Source organism: Cyclopterus lumpus, chromosome 6 (genome assembly GCF_009769545.1).
Source record: "Cyclopterus lumpus isolate fCycLum1 chromosome 6, fCycLum1.pri, whole genome shotgun sequence".
Classification (NCBI taxonomy): domain Eukaryota; kingdom Metazoa; phylum Chordata; class Actinopteri; order Perciformes; family Cyclopteridae; genus Cyclopterus; species Cyclopterus lumpus.
Window position 1 is genome coordinate 17,335,473 of NC_046971.1, and position 24,164 is coordinate 17,359,636.

A 24,164-nucleotide genomic window follows, 5' to 3' on the forward strand; every position below is an offset into this window, starting at 1 on the left:
CTGCTTCACCCGTCGCCATGACGGAGGCACTTTGATTGGCCACTGACCTTATGCTACACGTACTGTCGTCACTAAAAATGATTTTAGCGATTTTTAGACATTAGATATATATTAATCATACTTTTGATTAATTAGAATTTCAGATTTGAATTTTTGTTACCCCTCTTCCATTTACTAATATCTCCAGCTCACAACAAATTAACAAATGCGTTAATTAACAAATGGCCACTAGATGTCAGACTTGCGTCGGAATTCTTCTCCAAGAGCACATTATTGTTTGGTGTGCTTCAGGGATGTGTGATTGTTAGTCAGAGAGGTTGTCCTTTCTCTCTAAATCACAAATGCTTTACCCTCCATAAAAATATTTTGACTTTCATCCTTTCTTCAGGGTTTCCAGTTTTTGCCCACATACACTTGCTTCATGAGGTTTGCTGTACCAGGCCGCATACCATGTCAAACAAGTGGAATGGATGTAGTCTGCGCATGAAGATAGAGATTTAATATGCGCACAGTGCATCATATCCACACATATGCACACTGCCAAATACCCAACATGCCAAAACCTTGTATCCCTTAAGGTGTCCAGTAGTTTAGCTTGATAATCTGCATAACATGCAAAGCCCTGGGTTTGATTCCAGTCGGCACCATCCTTATTTCATTTTTCCTGGTTTTACCTGGTGGATGGATTTTTTTTTTTTTAAACACACAATACCTATAAATATACCCCAAACAAAAAGTAGAAATGATTTCACCGCCACTGTGGATTTAATGCTGCTGTATTTATTGTGTACTCTGCACTGTGTCGAGAACATAATTGGAATTGAAATGAAATGACGAGGGTGAGGTGCTGACTCAGCTTTGCTGGTATTATCAGCCACATTAAAAGAGCTGTGACGCAGCTTTAATCCTTTTTTAAATAAATATCAATAGTGAGTTCAGTTCTCCTTTTGTCTCCACTTCTCTTTTCTATATTTTTATTTTGTGCATGTTTCCCCACACTGTAACCGGACAAGGTAACACAAATCTAACGTCATATCTAATGTCTGAAAGCAAAACACCTTGAAGTCACTGATAGAAAACATGCAGCCAATATAAATTCCACATTGTTTCTGGTGCTTTTTGCATTCATTATGCCAGTAAGAAAAACACATGAGCCATGCGATCAACTTGGTGATCAACCCACTGTCCTGCTGCATTGTCCTATATGACTTGTGGAATACATGTAACAAATTCAATTAAATATAAAAATGCCTGCAGGTGTGACACTGTTCATCCAGTATTGTTTAAAAACAGATAAAGTCCATTTTGACCTCGCTGTGATGTGTAGAAACAGAACTATAAGCGTCCTTTTACTTTTCCAACTGCAGTGTGCGATGGCTTCCCTCTGGGTTACCGAGACCCGACAGCCTCTGCATAGGCATTGTCTCTGAGTGGTCAGAGTGAGGAGCTGGAGGTCACAACCCCTCTCCATCCTGACGTCACCGTGCTGGCTCAAACAAAAGTCTGGTTGCCAGGCTCATGTAAATTAGGCACCAACGGGCCCAACACCCACGTCACCGGTACCTTCCGCCTCCTCTGTGCTCAGCTACAGAGGTGGAAACAGCCTGAAGAGATAATCTAGGTATTTGACAGAAACTCAAAGACCGCTGCACCCAAAGGGAGCTTAATACATCTCAGATGGTTTCCCCCGACGTTCTATCACAGTGCATTTATATGACTAAACCTAATAGATGCACGATTAAATAAAACAACTTATACTTTTTTTTTTTTACCATTTATATAACTTGAATGAGGCAACATTGTAGGGCAGTAAGATAATTGTAGCGTCTGAATTTGGAGATTCAGCATCATTTCATCATGTGTTCAAAGAAGACTGGAGTTCCTCGATTGCTAAACCTTGGCTGCGAACAAATGGGACGCTTTTGGAAAGAACTGGCACGACACAATGAGATGCGTGTGTGTTTGTGTGTGTGTGTGTGTGCATAAAAAAATTGAAAAAAATCAGAATGAGAAAGCAAGAGGAAGTATTGGTAACAGTCTGGATGAGTTTCCACAGAGTTAAAGCCTGTTGAAAGCACATTTTCCACCTCGGCCAGACAAAAAAGAGAAGCAGTTACTAGAACAGAGCTCTGTGTTGTCCTCCAGTCCTTTCTGCCTTAACGCCACTTTAGCTGAGGGCTAACAGCTTCTGTAGAAACACTGAACAGTCATAAAGATCAGCTGACTTTCTGATTCGGGAAAACAAACAGAAAAATGATGTAAGTTGCATTGCAATTGCATTTATTTTTAGAATAGATATTCACATTCATAGCAGTTTCACTACAGCAAAGAAACTATTTCATCTCTACGGTCATGAAACCTTATAAGTATAAGAAAATAAGAGATAACACATTTGTTCATACAGTTAAGTCAGATGATGCATTCATTGTAAGGGCCTTCAAAAAAATGAAATGTGTGGAAAACAAACCCAGCTCTTTCCACAGTGACAAGGCAAAAAACACATTTTCTTCAAATAAAATAAAGGATAACATTAAAAAATAAAATAATACTTATATATAAAAGTTCGTAACACTTTAAGAGCAATTGATGTCTTTTCAATGAAAATGCAGATTCTCCTACGCGCCGGTGCGTCGCTTTATTTTGATTAAACCCTGAACATCAACACTAACTTCTGTCTCTCTTCAAACAGAAATAAAAGGAGTTAAAGGGACAAGGAGCGCACACTTTAAAGGATACAGTGAACAACTATTATTTTATTTGTGACACTATAGCTGCTTAAAAAGAGACTGACTGGCAGATTCATATTAATATTACAAAAAGAAGATATACACACACATTACAGCTCTATGATTTGAATGTCAGCAGATGTGTGATTATGGGCACTGCACATCAACAGCAGAGGCTTTAGATCGAACTTCAAAAGAAACAACAGCAAAAAGAAAGAGGGAGAGAAAACGTTGGATCAAAGAAAAGTGCCAACTTATCCAGGGCGACCGAGTGGAACCACGGGGCCCGCTCTACGACAACAGCTATTGGTGCCGGCTCATTACTCAGAGCCATACTGGTCTCCCACAGCTCTCTCAGATACCTTTTGTCTGCACGCACAAAGCACATCACAACAGGGCTGATGACAGCTGAGGTAAAGCGACGCACCTGATGGGCTGCCATCTGTATGTGTGTGTGTGTGGTGGGGGTGGGTGGGGGGGGGGGGGGGGGGGGGGGGGGGGGGGGGGGGGGGGGGGGGGGGGGGGGGGGGGGGGGGGGGGGGCAGGATGGCAGCTAATGCGCCGGGTGGAAAAAGGAGTCTTCCCCTATGTGTCATATTTCACAGTATCTCTCAACAATGACCTCCTTCCTAACTGGAGGGCCAAATGCACCATCAAGGGGTTGTCTGATACTTGAGAGGGCTCTGATGCAACACGTTCAACTATGTGAAATGACTTCAGTCGTCTACTATGCTTTCAGCTTTGTTTATCTGCGCCCACGTCAAATAAAAATAGAAACGATGGCGGAGGAACGAAGTATTACAACTGAATCCTCCAGATAACGACTGAACAATAACCAACTTTCTGACTCAATACGGTATCTGACTTCTTGCTCTACAGGCCACCACTCATCTATCGCTCTCGGAAAGCCAACCTCACTTTCCAAAGTCATGGAGATCGTCGAAGGTGCGGGGTTAATTAACACAAATACAATCTCAGAAATATTTCAAAGTAAAGCCTGTCTTCCGGCATGTATCCACGAGGAACAAAGTGCTTACATAGATAGCCCACATAGTGAGGACGAGTCAGAGGGCTTGACTCTGACCATATCCCCCGTAGTCTGACTTCAGACTGCACACTCGCCGTGTTAACCAGCATCTCTGCTCATCCTTCACTAAAAACCTGATTGAAGACCGCGTACACTTCGGACTGACGAAGCAGAAATACAGTGCTGACGAGCATGCTGACAGGCCAGAAGGAGGTTGAGGAACTGTCGGGCAAAGCAGCGGTCAGGATCAGAGATCAGTGTCTCCTGGTCAAACTAAGACTGTGTGCTGCTACTGAAAAATAAATCTGGGTGTGTGTCAAAACCACGGTCTGCCTGCAGATCTGCCATGGTGGCTGATGTGATGCATCAAAATGTTTTTATGCGTGTGGTATTTTTTGGGCGTGTGTGTTACCGAAGGCTCCAGGGTTCACTGACCATTAAGAAGGAACCCACAACATAGGTCTGTTTCTTTTCCATGCCTGGTTGTTTACTATACGCCACAATATCTCACATTAAAGTGCATGTGCACTGAACCCTTTAACAAAAACTATCTCTTTGCTATTTGTGTTAGCGATTAATACTTGTACTTTTACGGTGTAGATTTCTGATCATATAGATTTTCCATCCAATATACAAACTGTTAGTGGTATTAATCATAATGCCAGTGATGTATACTAGGTAAGAGGTGAGAGTATAGTCAAGAGGAGGCTAGTCCACCAATGAAAATGCTTAATATTAGGTGCAATTAAAACTTGAGCCATGAAAGACAAAGTATCAGCCGACCTGTCGAGGATTAGCCGCAGTGGATTTTGCAGCATTAAAACTGATGAAATGTCCTGTGAGAAGGAATTATTGGGAATAATGGGATAACTGTTCCCTCACATGACAAGTCGGTTCCCCCGGGGGGGGGATGTGTATGTTAATAGCAATGTAAAATGGTAAATTAACTTGTATAGTGCCCACAGACGTGCCTCCAGAAAGAGTTGATTAACAGAAAGATTCCAGCCAGTAACATAGTCGTCTCCGTAACATGGTCCCAGGCCAATGACAGCATGGGTCAGCTGCTCTAGTCCAGCTACAGGAACCCCATTTCCTAATAAGTAAAACAGTGTCAGGTGTGTGTGAGCACGTCATCGCCTGCACCTACGTTTCAGAAAAGACTTGGCAGGCAAAACACCTGAAAGACAAGTACAGTATGTGAGAATGTGTACAATGAAGGTCTCATTTTGGCAGCTATTTTTAGATGTGTATGTAGTTTTACACACATTTGAGTGATTTTTACCCTTCATAGTTTTAGACATAGGCAACTGCTGTCAACTTTCCCTGCTTGATTTGTTTTGACACAAAGGTTTAGTGGTTGTTGTAAATTAAATGGAAGGGACTGCAGATAATAACGCAGGTGTGGATATGCTCCTGACTTTAAGAGCAGGACCCTTAACTTAACAGAGCAACAGAGAGTGAAAAGCCAAGCATGAGCAAAACAAATCCCTTTTCAACAAGGTCTTAGGCAGTGACAACAATCTGATGTTAAATTGTGTTGTTGGACCACTAAGAGCTGATGTGTGGTGACTGTGTGTGACGGGAGGTAAAGAGTGGCAATCAAACACACACACACACACACACACTCCTTGAAGGGCCCCAGTGACATGGTCCCCTTAAATTAAAACATAAAAAGGTAATACTCTCTATGTGTCTCCATGGTAACTAGGTTGAGAGACATCCATTCTAGGATCGGCGAAGGCAGGTAGGACTGTTGTCGGGAGAGGCTGAAGCTAATACTACAGTGGTGGTAAGAAAACAGGTGTGAGACTACCATACTAGTTGGGTAGCAGGGTGATAACCATGTGGAGACTGTAGTGAACCAGTCGTCATGGTAACAATGCCGTGAGAGCGCCACACTGAGATGAGGGTTGGGGATCTGGCAGTGAGATGTGTCCATGATCACTCGGGGCCGGAGAGGGGAAGGCGGGGGCAGCTGCCGCTTCCCCAGCCTCGCGGCGTTCACTGCGGCACCTCTCACGTTCTCTTCCTGGCCACCTCCGCGTCCTGGCACTCAACGACCGACAGCGCTATCAGCATCTGGGCGGCGTAGTAGGTGGCCATGATGATGGCGCGCGAATAGGGCACGGGGAAGCAGAACTTGTTGACAGCGATGGTGAGGTCGGAGACCATGAAGAGTATTGAACCCAGGCATGCGGACAGCTTGGTCCAGGTCCAAAGGTCGTTGGCCAGCTGCAGGCCTGCGATGGCCCTCCAGCCCATGAAACCGATCAGAGCGACGTAGACGGCCACCAGGTAGGTGAAGGGGCCGGCCAGGTAGGGGTAGAGCAGCATGTAGCTCAGAGAGGACACGGCAGTGATCACCAGGCCGGCAGACGCGTTAATGGGCTTCATCCCAAAGGCAGATGAGTAGAGGATGTGGGTGATAGCAAACATCAGGAGGCCTGCAGGACATCACATGTGCAGATAGGGTTTGCAATCTAAATGCAATCTTACAAAGTACCATCCTCTCTATCTGTCAACTGCAAAATAAGTGAAGAAAATAAAACAACGTTTTGGCCAGTTTTTTTAATGGTTATGATCCTTTCGGAGAGCTGGGAGCACTGTGACATTGCTTCATCTCACAACAAGTCAAATTCGGCAATAAAACACCCATTTTGTCAGATTAGCGGCCACTTTGTTTGGAGATGAAACCAGAGAGTATGAAATGGAAATAGAAAGGAAATAGAAACAACATAGAACGAGTGTTCTGCTGTTCGTCTTCCGAAATCTAAAGACATTTTTGAAGCAATGTCAGTGTGACTTTGCAGATACAATTAAGCTTTTACCAACAGCAATGATGACCGAAATGGAAATACACTGTTTCTCCTTACCGTGGACAAAGTAGCCCTGCTCCTGCCAGATGAGAAAGGCATCACCCAGAGCAGAAAAGATGAGGCCAGCCAAGATCTTGCGGGCACTGGAGTGTGCACCTAGGAAGCTGAACCCATGAGCCAATAAAAACACCCAGAGGCAGAAGATGGGTAGACATTTGATCAGTGCGCTGAACCAGGATGGGCTTGAAGCGGGCAGCCACAGGACAAAGTATACACAGGTCGCCTTGAAGAATGGCACCAGCTTTAGGCCTTCACTCTTCACCTGAAAGCAGATTAAACATTTGCATTATTGATTTAGTCATATCTGGTTCCACTTATACAAGGTAGTAGTTCCATTCAGTGAACAATGTCCACACCGTTATCACAACTACAGTACACTTATCAAAAGGTAATTTGTCTTGGAGCAGACGGCTTGAAATATATCAGGGTAACAGTCAGTATAGTGTGTTTGAGGTACAGTATCTCACATCTTTAATAAACAAGGGGACATAAGCAGCTAACTATAAGCAGTCTTCAGGTTTTTTTTGGTCACTAGTTTACATCACTGTGCCAGACATGGATGTGTTTTGTGGCTGAAGCGAAATTCTGCAGAAACAGCAAGTAGAAGAGGAAAAGCAGAAGGCTCCACGCTGTTCCTTTGACTCCCTGTAACCTTTTATGCTCCTCTCTTTTATGTGTTTCTGTATCTCATGTTCTTGAGAACTGGTGAGAGAGTCTCAACTTGCAAGCTGTGTTACCAGTAGGGTTGCAAAGGGGTGGAAAGTTACCGGTAAATTTCCGGAATTTTGTCTCGGGAATTTTGAACAAAAGAAAGTTTATTTGCAAAAGCATATAACAGGGAACTTAAATGTAGTTGAGAACAAGACTATGCACGCCTAGCTCAGCTGGACCCTGAATGCAGCTGGTTGGGAACATTGTCTGCTAGAAACATAAACATAAAACGTTCTGTTGTTTTTGAACGTCTTTGTCATCAGTGTTGCGTCTGAACGTTTCAGCCCTTTGCCTGGCAAGTGTGAGAGCGCCGAGTGGCGTAGAGGCCAAGAGCGGTATTGCAGACAGATAGAGATTTAAATTATAGCTCGCAACATATTGAAAAAAATAACTGAACTAGTTCATTTTTTGGAGCTGTGAACTTAGTTCAACATTTTGAATTATGAACTATGAACTGAACTAGTTCATTTTTAAATATGTGAACTATGAACTGAACTAGTTCATGCAGAAAGTGAACTTTCCCAACACTGTTTGTCATTACCTAGCATATTGATAACTTGGTAAACTGAAGCCATGTTCAATTTAATACCAAGTTTATTTGTATACAGTAGACTAACTTTTTACAGCAGCGAGGAGGACGTTGATGAGGTCCAGGAAGAAAGCATTTAGACCTGAAAGGATTCAGGGAAAAACACTAAAAAAAGTTGGGGGGGTGGCGATCATAGGGAATACACCTTTTTTTATTCAACGTTCATGTTTTTGTTGTTCGATGAAAGAATAAAGTTCTACTTACAAAATGAGAATGGCTCTCTGGGCGTAAGGGGGAAGGCCCCCGGCATCAAACAGGGAGAAGGAAGGGGAGGTTGAGTTAGGAGACAGAGGAATTGAGTGAGGGTTCACTAGAACTGAGGTCACTGGAGGAAAGATGTGGAGGATATGATGAGACGAGTAGTGCAACAGGGAAAAGGTTGCAAAGACTGAGCCTCTATCAGTTGTCGCAAAAGACTATTTTCTAGAGGCCCTTTTGCACCCATCCCTACAAACATTCTGTGGTAAAGTATAACAATGTGAAAAGCTCTGATTACAATATTCACAAAAGAAGGAGTAAGTAGGGCATATGAGAAGAAGCAGGAAGAAGCATGGGGCCGTGGAGCTTTAGGGAGGGGGGGGGGGGTAGAAAGATGGGGTTTCATTAAGATGACAACTGGATTTAGGATTGGACAAGTGAGTTGTGGGGAGAGGGGAGAAGCAGAGGTGAGAAAAAAATGAGGGGGTCACTCTAGTTCATATGGTTTATGCTCCTGGAGGAGTGGAGGAAGGGGAAGCCCTCGATTGCACAACCGCTCAATACAATAACGGGCCAAATAACCGTACCGGGTGAGACGAAGCGTCTGACCTCAAGCCTGCCCTGAGTGTCACTGGTATGACAGCAGGAACACAGAAGGGATTTGACACAAGTTCACACATGGTCACAGGCATTTTGAGACACAAAACACAAGCTTGGGAGGTTATCTTCTTAGATTGAATATGTATATGTTCCACTAATGTTGTGCATTTTTCACATGTTTTTAACTCTATTGGGAAGCCACTGTTAAGTTCAACCGAAATTCTGAGCTTCCCGCGCTTTGAAAGACGTCCTGAGACCAGTAATTTAAAATATAAAGTATTTAATAAAAGAATAAGGATCATAAGCATATATTTCTGTCCCAGCCGGGCGCGCTCACGTGTCGTTGGGTCCACAGGCTATAATAACGATTTATATGAATCAAAATCTGTTAAAATAGTTAACTGTCTACCGCCTTCACGTGAGAGGACAAATGCCTTACAGAGTTCCGAAAGGTTAAGTACAATCCATACACTGAGCATAAAGCTTCTCCATTGGTTAGTATCAGGTATGCATGCATATACCTCAACTACACAGCATGCTATTTGCCTAACAGTACAAGGAGGCGGACTTCTCTAAGCAATAAACCACAATGCTACTTCCCTTATCTCTTCCCTTTTGGCCCTAAACAGTAAGATGGGCTCCTTCAAAATAAATTCCTCTCTTCCAGTCTCTTAGGGAAACCACTACTTTGACTACGCCTCCTTGGATCAATACATTCCATTCATACCTGAGTCATCTTTATAGTTATGATAACTATAAAACATAAAACAATCAGCATACAGTTACAATAATACTTATTCAGTGATTACACCTTTACAGTAACATACTTATACAGTGACAGTGACTTTTCTCCCATGTTTCCCAAACACATTCCTTCAGAATATTCTTCATAATATCCCTTATTGATTATCATATCTTTCTTATGTATTAATTTAAAATATGGACTTTCCTATTTACATGTGCAAGTATATATAAAAAACCATTACAACTCTACACCACAATGCACTGAATATCTTTTGAAAGTGACGACTTGTCACTCCAGTTTTAGCTGAACTCTACTGGCTCTCTGTATATGAATAATATCTGATTGTAGAGCATTTGAAGTTCTGAAGTGACTAAGGCCGGGCCAAGAATGCAGACACCCTGTTGTGTTGTGTGCTTCCACGTTCACTCAGATCTTCCACTAAGGTTTTGGAACCAGAACTTGGATATTTTCTTTTCAACTAAGCTCCTCAACTGTGGCCTACCATTCCCAATGGATTGGCCTCTTTCTGACACCTTGTGTTTCATTGTCTCGTTGATCTTACACAACTTAGGACAGTTTCAGTCTTTTTCTTCCAAAAAAAAGCTGTCTACCAAAGTGGCAAACAAAAGATGAACAACAGGTTTACGCCATCGCAAGATGACAAGGCTGAGATAAGTAACAACATGAGAGGAATCTTTCCACTGAGGCAAAACTAACACTAGGTGTATAATGTGAACTAATGGACTCCTCCTCTTTCCAGTCATTACGTTCAATGGTGCTCATAAAACAAGGATTAAGGCTAGTCACAAATAGGTGTGTGTACAGTGAGTGCCAAGCAGAGGAGACACAACTGGCAAGGACTCCCAGACAAGCCAATATCATGACTCATGAATATCATGTCAGGCCAATGCACAGGAAACAGGACAACATTACATATGTCTGTTGCTCAGTCTGGATCAGTGTGCAAATGGGGCATATCAAGTATTTAATAGAGTGCAGTGAAGGAATACATTGCCTGAGATCTGCACAGTGAGATTTAAACAGTTGTTACTTGCGGGAAAAATAATAAGAGAAAAAAAACACTGTGAAGTACAGTCAGGGATTTGGAGGGTGAAAAATGATTCTATGGAGGATGTCTGAGATCCCATGACCTTTGGTCCTATTCATGCTGCGTTTCAGCCATACTTTACAGTTTCCCTTTCATTGTTGTTGATGTAAACTCACTGTATCTAAACAATGAGTGCACGCCTATTCCACAGAGCACACAAATCTTCCAAGAAATGTTTATCTCATTGTAGCTGAAACAGCGTCTGGACTTTAATCTAAATGATGATAACTTATAGTGAATATTAGTGCTTGTCTCAAAACCACCCACCACATTACTGCTGTAATATCTGATGTGATTGTTCTCCTCTAAACACACTGCATCAAATTGTGACACCAAGAGGGCCTAATTGCCGAGTGGAATTCATAAACTGGTCGACAGAGGAAGTACGGGTTTCAATTCCCTCGTGCTCAGCCGAGTTCTCCTTCTCGGGGGCCTTGTACCTGATTGAGATTGCCGGGGTAGTGTGCGGCCCGGTATCGTCTCAGCTGTAACCTCCTCCACTCACGTTGACTGAGGCGTCAGTTTGTCTGCTGAGACACCGAATGGGACGTTAGCGACGGCTACGAGCCCTGCGTGACACTCAGCCGCCGCCAGCATCAAAGAACGGAACGTACCGCCTCATTTGGGAGGCAGACAAAAATAATCATTGTGTTATCTCGTCTTGCCATCTGAATGATCGCATTATAAATGAAGGCCGTTTGCAGAGGCGCTGTAGTACAGCCGACTGGCTGCAAACACCTGCTTCTGTCCTGTGTTAAACAATAATGTAGTTAAAGATTCTTTTTTAAAGCTACTACGGAGATGCACTAAATACACTTTTCAAGCTAGCAAATGATCAAACATGTTAGCCTGTGCCTAACTACAGCCCTGGAAGTAACGAGCAGTTGTCAGCCGCTGATACTTCTGTACCAACCACAAACCATTCAATAACATCCTGACTTAACATCTAGTCTGGGTCATATGCTGTTGTTAGAAACATAAAAAAGAACTGTAAAGTCTTGTTTAAACAATTTGGCAGAGGGGAACTGTAACATAAGCATGGTCCTAGCCGGCCCAGCTGGCATGTGACTCCTATGACAATGTGATTTCTGTGTAGCATCACACAACACTGCCGTGGGAAGGATCCCTCTTCCAGCTGCTTCAACTCCAAGGGTATCTTAATGTCAGCTGCAGCATATGCAGGTGCTCTTCCAGAAAAAGGAATACTGATCTCAGATGAATCAGTCACTTTGGTGCTGTAGAGATATTTGGGGACAAGGTACAGTACTTAAAATTCCAGAAAGTGCAATGTGTCCACATTAGTCAAGAACAGTATGTGCACTGAGTGGCTGACTCTAGATCATCTGTAAACGACACACTTCCTTATGAGCATGAAGTCAGTTTACCAGATGGCCTGGAGTGTGTCTTTATAACAAAAAAGAGTTTAGAGTGAGAAAGAAAAAAGAAAACCTTAGAAAAACGGTGTTTTAGGTCAATATAATAAAGTTAGAGAAGCATTGTTTGACCTCTGAGCAGGAATAGAGGGTTTATGTACCTTTACCTCCACTGCTATTTTTGATGATTTACTTTTCAATTATTAGAATAGACCTGTTTTAATGTCAATGTGATGTGTCATGAAAATCACAAAGTCGATTTCATTTGCTCGCCCATTTTGGTCTTTCCAAACAGGATTTCGTCTCACGACATCCCTGTGCCTCCCTTTCACTGCCTCTCACAGGTACCAGCAGGCTACACCTCAGGGTTTACTGCAGGCCAAGTCGGCCCCTGCAGAAGGGGTAACATTTCATAGCAGCTCTGTCAAAGTAAGAGCACGCTAGGGCCGGTTAAATTAACCATGTGGCAATCACTGTCTTTCTTTGTGTGTGTGTGTCAGAATAGCCAATTTCCTGCATATGGCACTTTGGTCAATTATGTAGCTAATGGTTTGACAAACAATAGAGTTGGTGTAAAGCAGAGCTGCAGCAAAGGAGATGAAAAGAAAGGCCCCCACATCAGAATACCGCTCGGCGCATGCGTTCCTGAAGGGAAAAGAAGTAGAAAAACAAGAGGAGAAAAAAAGGTCGTCACGTGATGCCATGGTTTTGATGTTTTGTCGGGGGCTGCCTTTGGAAATGTGTGGAAACGTCCTCCTGCTCGTGGAAGAAGATCGAGACGGAATCGTGTGAACGGTCGCTGCTAAAAAAAAAAACGTGTCCAGGAACCGGCTGCACTGGACACAAAAGTTCCTGCTCTCAGTCGCACATCGTCAAATAACGAGGCAAGGTGCTTCTGACCACAACCTGTGTGTCCAAGGGCACTGGCTGAACAGTTTTAGCAGACAGATATTAATTGCTAATTAAATTAGAAACTAAATGGCTCTCGAAGTCAAAGTGGGATGTGAATAACGCAAATAAAACATGAAACAATGTACTGCTGACTCAGTAGTAGGTGATGATATAATAACGGGATATTTTCAGAAGTGTGGTCATGCAACGTTAGCTAAACTTAGCCACCATTATTCCTGTTTAGTTTGTGTAAGACACCGACGCTGGCTTGAAGAAGAGACTCACCACTGTTACCGGAGAAACCATTTCTCCCTCGTTGGCGTCCGTATCGGTGAGAAAAGTATATGACGTGAATACACAATATTCTGCTCGGGTCCTCCAGTTTGTGTTGTTGTGTGAGGGATGCCGATTGTTTTTGTCCTCGCTCCGATGGGCGGTCCGACGTCCAGTACGAAGTTACAGAAGAGCCTTGATGTGGGCGGGGCTTTCTCTGTCGACCAATGGGAGAAAAGAGTGGTCGTGACTGGGGCGGGACGAGAGGTGAGGGGCGCCCGGATTGGAGAAGCAGTCTGCTGTTTACATATCGGAGCAGATGGCCTTTATTTACATTTTAAAGAAATGGAGACTATGGAAACATTTGTTTAGAGTTTATTATTGATTGTGCTCCAACAGGCCTTTGTTAATGGGACAGATTAGGCGTTATGATTTTAGACAATAGGTCTGGAAAACATCTCTACGAGATCAAAAGGTTGATGTAATAAAAGTGCATTGATCGCTGATTGAATCGATTGCATCAAAAGACATTATTCACCATCCGTCGGATTTCCCTTCAGGTTGAGCTCTCCACTCCGCTTCTTACAACAATATTACAATATTTCTCTTCAATTTTGAATATTAAATTATTATTAGTGTTATTAAAAAGATGAGTTTACACTGAATTGAATGAAACTGTCTCTCTCTCTATATATATCCCTCTCTCTAATGTTGTGTTATTTTTTATGTTGTTGCTATATTTTAAAAGAATGAACCAGTAGCTATACACTTTTTATATACTGACAGATATCATACAAACATATCAACTTCAAACTGGAGGAATGGTCCCATGAGGGAGACATTGCCTAACATTATAGGTAACGATCAATGGTGAAAAGTAACAATATCACTAAATTAACTTAAATCACATAATACTGTAGCCTACTGTGTATAGAAAAGTTTATAGAAGTCCAGTGTGTCAAATAGGATACAATATTCATACCCAAACAAGACATATCGAATTTAAAATGAGTATCGACAATTGTATGCTCTATAGCAGTGGTTCCCAAACTTTTTCTGTCAAGACCCCCTTTGATGATATAGGAACATTGGACGACCCCCCCCCCCCCCCCCCCCCCCCCCCGCAGCCCGACCCCAATTTTTTTTTTTATTTCTCGCTCTGTGTCGCTGTGTGTCTCTGCCTCGCTCGCGCTCTCTCGCTCGGGCGCGCGCTCGCTCTCGCTCTCGCTGGTTTTGCCACAGTCGGTCTGTGACATGAGCCGCTCTGGTGGCGTGGTTGGAACACAGTGCATGTCACGTCGGTTATTTTATATTGTTTTACCGGTGTATGTGTGCGTCTGTGTGTGTGGGTTGGTGATGAAGCCGCGACCCCCCTGTAGTACCACCGCGCCCCCCCTAGGGGTCGCGACCCCCACTTTGGGAACCACTGCTCTATAGTATGGGTGCTATGATTATGTAATGTGATGAGGCTATAACAGGTTGTGTTGTGGTAGCGACATCATGTGGTCTACAAGTATCAATATTATTTTAGGACGGACATTGCGTCAAGAAACCATAGAACCGACTCTAAAAAACTTGGAATACATTTTATTTACCTAGCTAATCAAAGTAAAACTACCGTGACATATACCTTTACACTTGATTTGGTAATATTAGCCTACTAATATGGTACTTGTAAACTGGAATTACTATAGCCCGGTGTTGGTGTTCTCGTATTGTTTGTATGTATGTATTTTTTATTTGATATAGACCCATTGGTATAAAGTTGAATTATACATTTATATTTTTTCTCTTTTTGTTTGTCATGTGTCAAATACATAGTAATATTTATAATAATAACGCAAATGGAGTGACACCCTTAGACCATCCTCATCTCGCACCTACCTACATTGTGTAAAATGTAAATATTAAAACGGCAATGAATCCAGTTAATTTACACATAATTATATGTTATGCCAAAAGCCCTCGTTTCGACAACAACCCGTCACTTATCAAACATTAAACCAGCTGGCTACACGTGTTAAACAAAATGTATTTTTATACAAGCAAAGTGTATTACATGGTACGCTGTTTGTATTGTTCTGCCGATCAATATATCATCGATCTGACAAACAAATTGAACTCGATGTATTTACTGACTCTTTGTAATCTCACAAAGACGGATGCGCGCACAGGGTAGTTGTCTCACTTCCTCACAGCACTCTTTGGACTGTTAAATTCGTCTGCCTCTCTCGCTGTAGTCTCTACCAACGACCGTCTTCCCACTGTGGCTGACTTTCAGTCGTCTTCTCCCAACAGGCTTTCATCCTGTGGCTATTATTGATGGATCTGGCTTTAGTTTGGTGCGCGACATGAGTACAAAAGTTCGTATTTCAGGCTTCTCTGGCTGACGTGAGTCAACGTAAGGCTAGCTTATGCTAACGTCGCTAGCATGTGGTAACGTAAGCCGGCGAAGTAAAGTAGCGTTAACCGTCCGACGTAAGCTACCGACTTTCCTCCTATGGACTGTTTTTGTTTGTTTTTCCTCACAGCCGTCTACTTTCCGTTTGGTGACGCTAAATACCGGTGCCAACTGACCTGGTGTGTGAGCTAAAACGCTAACAGTAGCATTAGCACTCCTGGTTGAGTCTTTTCTGATTTGATTTCAAACGGCCAGCTTGTCTCACCTGCTGCCAAAATGATGGACTTTGATAATATATTGGATATCGCCACGCAAAATCGGGCCCCTGGCAATTCACAGGTAAGAATTGCTTTCAATTGACTCAGGCTAAACGGTAAAATGTGGATTTGTGGCCACTCTTCGTGTGCACACAAGTGCCAGCTCATCTGTCAGAGGGGATCTGGTAGTGTAGCTAACTTAGCTGCTAACTTTCGCCCTGTATGTTAGGCAGACGTTTACCAAAAAAAACTTGTTCTTGTCAGGTTCTTCCATTTACAATACATGGTGATGTTTCGATCAACATATCTGATGAATAACTAAGACCTTTGATTAGTGCAAGGAGTGCAGAGATCACGCTTCATATTCCCCTGTACTGCAGATGTTCACGTGCTGTGTATCTGTTTCAGCAGAAGAGATACAGTTTACAAGCTGCGCCTCCCAAAAAGGACCCAAGGTCAAAAGGTGTGAGTCTTTCAGCCGTGCAGGCGCTTCTGAAGAAACAAAGCTGTGACAGCAAAAAGAAAGGTAATGCAATGTTAAGATGGATAATGGGGTGGGTTTGCACATACTGTGCAGAGTGCATTCTTCGTTGGTTATTTTCTTAAACATCTTCTTTTTCTTTTCAGAAATCAATATGAAGAAACAGAAGGAGGACCTACTGGCAAAGAGGGTTGAGTTGAAGTCGGACCGAAAAGCGCGAGCCATGGCGTCCAGAACTAAGGACAATTTCAGAGGCTACAATGGCATTCCAGTGGTAGAGCTTCCTAAGAAGAGACGATCCAAACTAGAGATGCAGCAGGACAGGTCGATGAACGAGGAAAGCTTCAGGAATAACTCGATTGACCCAGAAGACGATGAGGATAATTATGAGTATGAACAGTCAGATTCAGAATCGGAGAAGGAGCCAGAGCTGCGGAGACCTGGCAAAACCACAGGTTTTCGTGGAAATGGTGGTGGGGGTGGTAGCAGCAGCAGTAGCAGCAGCAAGCCCTCCTCTAAAAAATCCAATGGGCCACCCAAGCCCGCTCCACCTCCCATGAACTTTGCAGAGTTACTCAAATTGGCAGAGAAGAAGCAGTTTGAGCCAGTTGAGGTAAAACCCAAGGTAGGGAAAAAAGACGACAGGCTCCGAACAGCTGACGAGATAAAGGAACTGGAGCTAGAGCGCAGGGCTAAGAGGCCGAACAAGGACTCTAAGGCAGAAAGAGATGGCAAGTCTCAGCCTAGCTCTAGTTCAATGAGAAAAAGCACGTTTGAGAAGGAGCAGAAGAGCTACAAACCACAGAAAACCTCCTCGGAGAAGCAAAGTGTTCCCAGTGGGTCAGGAAAGAGGTTGCATCCAACACTGACAAGTGATAAAGGCCAGACTTCTTCTAAGCCCTCCTTGGGTGACCGAGAAAGAGAGCGACCCAAGATGTCTCACAGCGATCGAGACAGATCTAAGACAAATGTATCAAGTTCATCTGGTGCCATAAATGGTAAAAGTACTTTGAAAGCCACATCTTCTCAGGTTTCAGCCAAACAAGGGGGGCTCAAGCCCTCATCTAGCCACAAATCCAGCACCTCAAGTGACCTTATCCTCAAAAAAGAAAGCTCGTCAAGAGCCTCGGGTATTCCTGGGACCAGGGCTCCTGGTACAGTTGCAACAGGCCAAAGATCTCAACATGGGAGCTCTCAACAGACCAGGCCCAGTCAGGGCAGCTCATTGAAGCAGGGACCTATAGTTGGGGGCCACAAGTCTGGAAAGGCGGAACCACTAAGGCCTGGATTTAACTCCGCTGGAAAATCAAGCGGTAATTCTGCGATGAGACCTTCATCGGGCGGTCCTCATAAGGCTGGGAGCCAACCTCAGTCAAGGCCGGAAGGCACATTCCAGGCAAGAGCTGGTGGTGTCCCACAGGCAAGGCCTGGTGGGAGTGGCCTACAGGGTCACCCTAGAGGTGGTGGCTCTCGACCTCTGGGGAGTGGACCTGGTCGTGGAGGATCAGTACCTGGGCGACTGGCTGATGGCATCGGATCAGGATCTGGAAGATCCAAGTGCACAGTGGTGTCTGAGACCATTTCATCCAAGAATTTTGGTGGACCCAGGCCAGGAGTCCCACCTCGACCAGGCATGCAACAGAGACCAGGCATGCAACAGAGACCAGGCATGCAACAGAGACCAGGCATGCAACAGAGACCAGGCATGCAACAGAGACCAGGCATGCAACAGGGACCAGGCATGCAACAGAGACCTATGATGAACAGACCACCAGGTAAGAGTGTTTCAGCGAAATCACTTGATATTATCACCTTTTGTAGTCTATGCTTTTCAAACTCTCCCATATTAGCAGTTTATGTTGCCACATAGCAAACATATCCCATTAGCAACACACTACAGTGAACATTGTTATAATATAGTATGACAAACAACCTCACGACATTTTGCGAACGGCCCGAAATGACAAAATCGCTATAACGGCCAAAGAACTGAAGGAAGTGCGTCGGCAGCACTCGGCAGCCTTTGTCATTCCTCCTGGGTCACAGAGCCCCATCTTTCCAACACCGAGGCAAAACATAATTTCAATGTCATTTGCCTTTTACCTTGAAATTGACTTTTATAAACTAGATCATTCTCACTTTTTTTTTCTTCTTTTTTTTTTATGAGTAGCAAATGTCCAACAGCCAATACCCAAATTGAAAATAATGTTCTGTTTTTATTATCCAGGCACAATGTTACCACCCATCACCTCTGCATACAAGAGGAAATACGAGGAAGAGGAAGATGAGTGTGACTCTGAAATGGAGGATTTTATCGATGATAAGGATGACGGGCAAGACGACATTTCCAGGCACATTAAAGAAATCTTTGGTTATGATCGAAACAAGTAAGAGTTGTCCTATATTCTGGTTCCAAGTAATGTCACTGTATTGGTAATTCCATGTAAACAGACTATTTGCGTTTAATCTCCTCAGGTACAGGGACGAGAGCGACTATGCACTTAAATTCATGGAGAGCAGTTGGAGAGATATGCAGAAAGAGGAGGCCAGGAGGTGAGACCCAAATTCAATCTCAGTGGACTGTTTGTACAGAGAGCTGTGATATTTACCGCCTTCTATTTAATGTTATTTTTCTGTATCTTTTTGCTTTGCTTCTTTAGCCTGAGAATGGCTGTGCAGGAAGATCTGGACGAAGAGAAAAGAGATCAAGAGGACCTGAACGTGCAAAAGGCCAAGAGGAAAAAAAAGAACTGAAGCTCCTTTTGTCGTTGAGAGAAATAAAAAAACAATCCTGTCTCCTGAAAGCTGGGACAGACGGACTGCCGTGAAGCTCAGTGACGGTGTCCACCTTGACCGCTGTTGCTTTCTCAATATGATCGGACTAAAACTGAGTGGCACATGGCACATGGCACATGGTATTGGCTCCAGAGGGAAAGAAAATAATGTTAGTCAAAGACAACCTGAACAAGTCAAAGACAAAATATGTACGAATCATTCAGGCAAATCATTCTGTGACAAAAAAAATCAAACAATTTCGCTGTTATACTATTTATTTTCCCCACTGTGCAGTGATCTGAATTTCTTAAAAAGACCTGAGAACTATAAATATGGAATTGTCTTTCTTTTTTTTTTTTTTTTTAAACTATCAATGACACTTAAGTTATGATAACATGCTATTTTTCAGCAGAATCTGTCGCATATTTTTCTAAACAAACTTTGATAAGTCAATTGAATATGCAGAACATTGTGTTGTGTTTAAAGGGAGCTGAGGAAAAAGAATGGCTTCAAGGCTTTTATTTAATTGTTTTGATCTGTTTTCTCAGAGTAATGTATACAAATCTTGGTTATATTAACGCCACTATTAGAGTACATAGAACATGTTATGATTTTTGGCAATGACAAAGTTTCTAGCAATATATTATGTGGTGTATTGTTTCTACAATAAGCTTTTTAATTTTGTTAAATGACTGGATGTTTGTTATAGAAGTAATGCAACGGGAACAACGTCAGCATCCGGTTTGCTGAAGGCGCGCGTGGCTTTTCTTCCCTCCCGGCTTGCCGTACTCGACGTGCCGAGTGGGCGGAATCTGTCGCTTTGCTTAGCTACTGCTGAAAGTTTGCGGAAGTTTATTATTTTTGTTACAAGTAAAGTTGGAAGTCATACGTCAAGACGGTAACATCAGAAATACGCTTGATTGTGTTGTTGTTGTACTTCAATAGATGGACCTCCGTTCAGAGAAAATACAGCGGATCCTCTCCAAGGTTAGTTTCCTCCCAATGACCCGAACAGCGTTTTTAAACTCAAAGTGTCTACATATCGATGCCGGCGAGCATGGGAGGCTCGTGCGTGTACGCGGCGGTCAGCCGCCCCGTCACCAACTGGCTGAACCAGCTCGACTTTACATCGCGGGTTATGACGCCGTGTGACACGAAAACAAACCGCTCCTTCGGATTGTTTCCAAACAAACCCGATTGGTGGGAGTCGAGATGAACGCAAACCTCGCTGCCCTGTGTTTGTCTCCTCGGTGGGCCATCAAGGTACCCCCACAGGTAGTGAGAGGATGACTTTGTCCATAGCCGTTAAAGTTGCTCTAAGCTAAACGCTCCAGTGTTGCTGGTGAGTCCTTGGTGTCTGATCAGCACCACAACATCCTGAATGACCCCCTGAACCCCTCAAGAGTGAGGTTGTGTAACGCGGTTGAGCCCTGATTGGTTGATGGGTCTTAAATTGGACTTTGAAGTGAAATGAAAAGCTCACAGCAACAAAAAAGAAGATTCAATCAAAGGGGTTATGACATTGACTGAAAATGTCTGTGCTGAATCTGAAAGGGTTTCCACCTCCTTGTTCACAACATGGACATTGCAAACTTTATTGTCCAAATAGTAAATACATGTTGCTTACGCATATGAATGCATGGACACGCCTTCATCTGTCTTTTGACCCCTGGGTATTAGTACAAATTCCATGATGTTGCGGTTGAGGAGCTGCAGAAAATCCATCGAATCTACCCTGGGATGGCGCCGTCCACGGGCACATACAGTGAGTTTTCACTGGGGGGAGCAAAAACCTCTACATGCATCACATATATTTCTTTCTGATAACTGACAGTTCCATATTGTCATTTTCAGCATTTAGCGACGGCAGCCAAAAAGATCTTGTGAGATTAGTTGGTAACACCCCAGTTCAGTATGAAGGTAAGGCTGACCTCTGACATTAGGATTGTCCAACTTTTGGGAAAAAGTCACGTTCATGTCAGTGTGAAGTCATCATTATTATTATTATTATTATTACACACTGATGCCAGTGTCTCTATCTCAAGGTCGCTCCTACAACTTCCCTGTTCAGCTGTGGTTGATGGACTCATTCCCCTTCACGCCTCCCATATGCCTCCTGAGACCAACCCCCACCATGGTCATCAGAGAGGGCAAACATGTTGACGGGGTCGGACGGATTCACCTGCCGGGGCTGCACAACTGGGATTATGTACGTTTTAATATTTTTATGGGTGAAATATCAAATTGTATGCGAGAGCTTCTGAGGTGTCCTCATCAGTCTTGCTGTGTTTTTTTCTTTCTTTTTCAGCCCAAGTCATCCGTGGTGGCTCTTCTGGCTGAGATGATTGCCAAGTTTGAAGAGGATCCTCCGCTGTCCTCAAAGACCACAGTGGACAGCAAAGATCCCCACGAGCTCCTGTCTTTTGTTTCTAATCTACGGCTCAATGACGGTGCTTAATTTGTTATACAGCTTGGCGGTTGACGATCAAAAATTAGATAATTGTGTGCTATTGCTAACTTCACTCGTGTCTATTTCAGGTGAAAGCAGACATCCCGATAAACCGAATAACAAAGTCTCAGTTATCGGGGGAGGAGACTTAGGCATGGCAACGGTGATGAGCATTTTGTCAAAGGTATATATCGGGGGGGGGGCTTTTTATTAATATTTCATATTTTACAATGAAAGATTAGCACGTACAATTCTATTGTTGACGCTACATTTTTCTTCTAGTGTAAAGTGGACAAACTTGTGTTCATTGACGTCACCGGCAGTTCAACAAAGGGCGGCAGCACCGATCTGGAGATTTTCCGTCTGCCCCAGGTTGAGGTGTCCAGAGGTATGTTTGTCACACTGAGTCATCACTAATGGCGCATTGTTTTGTAGGTAGCAATAATGTGCTTAGGGAGACTATGAATCCCAACCAGCTGCAGTTCTGCAGCTGACCCGGAACTTTGACATGTAAACAATGTATCAATTGGGAATTCATCAGCAATAATCTTTCAGCTTTGCCTATTTTTTGTACAAGAATATGCTGTCAGACGTGCGTTCACTGATGATGACTATCCTTTTTGTCAGATTTGTCAGCCTCTGCGGGCTCCAGGGTTGTCGTGGTGACCGCAAATGCGTGGAGCAGCGAGCAGTCGTACGCCAGCGTGGTTCAGACTAATGTGGACTTGTACAGAGGAATCATCCCAAATCTTTCACGTTTCAGCCCCGACACCATAATGCTCATCGCTTCACAGCCAGGTTGGTGTCGGAGGAAAAAGAGCCACCCTCTACGAAATGGACCCCTTTGCTCCCGAAGCTTTGTGTACATCGTCAACTCTGTTGTCTTTCCTGTCAAATTCCAGTGGACGTCATGACCCATGTTGCCTGGAGGCAGAGTTGCCTGCCTCCGACGCGGGTGATCGGAGCGGGGTGCAACCTGGACTCGGAACGACTCAGTCACATCCTGGATGTAAACCTGAACGCTCACAAACCAGCCTGGGTCATAGGAGAACTTTCAGACAACAAAGGTGAGCCAGGAAAGATCAAAGAAATAGTTAGGCAAAGGCCTTTTTGTTGCATTAGTTGTCGTGACACGAACCCTCTTCGTTCCCCTTTCACTTCCTCTTTTAATTCGCCGCCATTTCTTGGATGATCTGCTTTTTAAATTTGAGTTTTTAATTGTATTGGTATGACAGCCAATGTTCCACTTTCTGCTCATCTCATTACATCGTTCCACTCCTGAGACTTGTAAATGCTCTTTAATAACTGACACACAAGATTGAGCTTGTCCATGTTTCTTCTCTTGCAGTTGCTGTGATGAGCAACACTGGGCTGAGCTCCGGTGAGCAGCCGGAGATTGCAGCAGAATCCAACTCTACCAAACCATTGTTGGACAGGTACTGGCATGAATGACTTTGACCTCCAAAAGAAAAGCTTTACAATGTGTGTTCATCTGAAATTGTGGACTTTTGGGATTATATGGGCCAGGAAATGATCTCTTGTAGTGTGTGTTTTTTGTATTTAAAGTTGCACATGTCCCCTGTGCTTGTAGGGCATTTGAGATGATGAAAAATCGAGGCCAGCGGTCGTGGTCTGTGGGTCTGTCCATCGCTGACATCACAAACAGTGTGCTGACAGACAAGATGAAGACCCACTCCGTCTCCACCCTGGCGCAGGTAGAACCAAGTGTTTCGTATCATCGTGTGTTATGTGTGCCGTTTTACGTCATTTAATACCAATTAAAGTCAGTTGCATCATTGCGCTCATCCAGTCGGAAGGGTTTTTAGTGAAATCAGGTAATTTCATTGAAAATCTGATTGTAGATGTTCCAGGTTCATCTGCGTTCTGTTTGCTTTAGGGCTGGGGGGGCATCGGTGCAGAGGTGTTCCTCAGCTTGCCGTGCATCATGGGATCCAATGGTTCCACACGCTTGGCCGGAGTGTCGCTGGGGCGGGAAGAAGACTCCAAACTGAGAGAGAGCGTCACCGCCCTTTCTGACCTCATAAGTCAGCTCAAGATATGAAGGATGTGATTGTTTTGTTAAACTTACTAGTTTAGGAGAAACAGTTCTCCAGTCAACACACTACACAGGTACTGGGTTGGATTATGGATAACATTACTGTCTTAAATAACTTTGATCAGATGTTTTTGTATATATTCTCGTTGGAGACTGTGTATAAAATATGGGTGTATTAAATTAATTTGTCACATTAATTTAATGTGACAAACCATGCAATTTCTATGCAAAAGCATCTAAAGAATACTGGTGTTTGTAGTTAATATATTTTTGTCAGCAAGTTGAATTTGTCCTGAACTACATTTACCAAAGATGATGATCCATTCCTTACATAATTTCTTCAGAGAAAAATCATGATGTTGGCAGATCAAGTGCGAGGCATGAATATTATATTCAGGTGCTGGTTTTGACTCGTTGATAAAATACAGCTCATATTTTAATGGCCTTATTTTCTGTCTTAGTGCTATTTCCATATTTGAAGCAATTCCTGTTGCATTCATATTTAAATTGCCTTTGCGCAGCTAGAACCTAAGATATGTACAGTAAGACTACACGCTTTTGTGGGTGTGCAATAAATATCTGGAACCAGATGTGGATTGTATCTGTGGGAAAGAAGACGAAGGACAAC

General features: G+C 43.4%; 3 protein-coding genes across 5 annotated transcripts; 2 read left to right on the plus strand and 1 right to left on the minus strand.

The window, feature by feature from the left end:
* Positions 1-3,266: 3,266 nt before the first annotated feature.
* On the minus strand, positions 3,267-13,279 carry tmem86a (transmembrane protein 86A). The gene is made up of 3 exons (XM_034535324.1): positions 13,130-13,279; positions 6,627-6,891; positions 3,267-6,197 (listed from the first exon to the last, which is right to left on the minus strand). The coding sequence occupies exons 1-3, from the start codon at positions 13,148-13,150 to the stop codon at positions 5,770-5,772; spliced, it is 714 nt and encodes a 237-aa protein (XP_034391215.1). The 5' UTR covers positions 13,151-13,279; the 3' UTR covers positions 3,267-5,769.
* Positions 13,280-14,823: 1,544 nt separating this feature from the next.
* Positions 14,824-19,535, plus strand: spty2d1 (SPT2 chromatin protein domain containing 1). 2 transcript variants are annotated; one of them, XM_034534495.1, is made up of 7 exons: positions 14,824-14,842; positions 15,649-15,857; positions 16,184-16,301; positions 16,403-18,031; positions 18,484-18,643; positions 18,732-18,809; positions 18,917-19,535. In XM_034534495.1, the coding sequence occupies exons 2-7, from the start codon at positions 15,795-15,797 to the stop codon at positions 19,008-19,010; spliced, it is 2,142 nt and encodes a 713-aa protein (XP_034390386.1). In that variant the 5' UTR covers positions 14,824-14,842; positions 15,649-15,794; the 3' UTR covers positions 19,011-19,535. The 2 variants fall into 2 exon arrangements, with proteins under 2 accessions (XP_034390386.1, XP_034390387.1); XM_034534496.1 differs by lacking the exon at positions 14,824-14,842 and having other exon boundaries at positions 15,278-15,857; positions 16,187-16,301.
* Positions 19,536-19,813: 278 nt separating this feature from the next.
* uevld (UEV and lactate/malate dehyrogenase domains) lies at positions 19,814-24,126 on the plus strand. Of its 2 annotated transcripts, XM_034534497.1 has the most exons (12): positions 19,818-20,018; positions 20,712-20,796; positions 20,886-20,951; positions 21,077-21,240; positions 21,340-21,481; positions 21,570-21,664; positions 21,763-21,868; positions 22,108-22,278; positions 22,383-22,547; positions 22,829-22,916; positions 23,072-23,195; positions 23,378-24,126. In XM_034534497.1, exons 1-12 carry the CDS (start codon positions 19,977-19,979, stop codon positions 23,540-23,542), a joined length of 1,413 nt encoding a protein of 470 aa, XP_034390388.1. In that variant the 5' UTR covers positions 19,818-19,976; the 3' UTR covers positions 23,543-24,126. The 2 variants fall into 2 exon arrangements, with proteins under 2 accessions (XP_034390389.1, XP_034390388.1); XM_034534498.1 differs by lacking the exons at positions 20,712-20,796; positions 20,886-20,951 and having other exon boundaries at positions 19,814-20,018.
* The last annotated feature ends 38 nt before the right edge of the window (positions 24,127-24,164 follow it).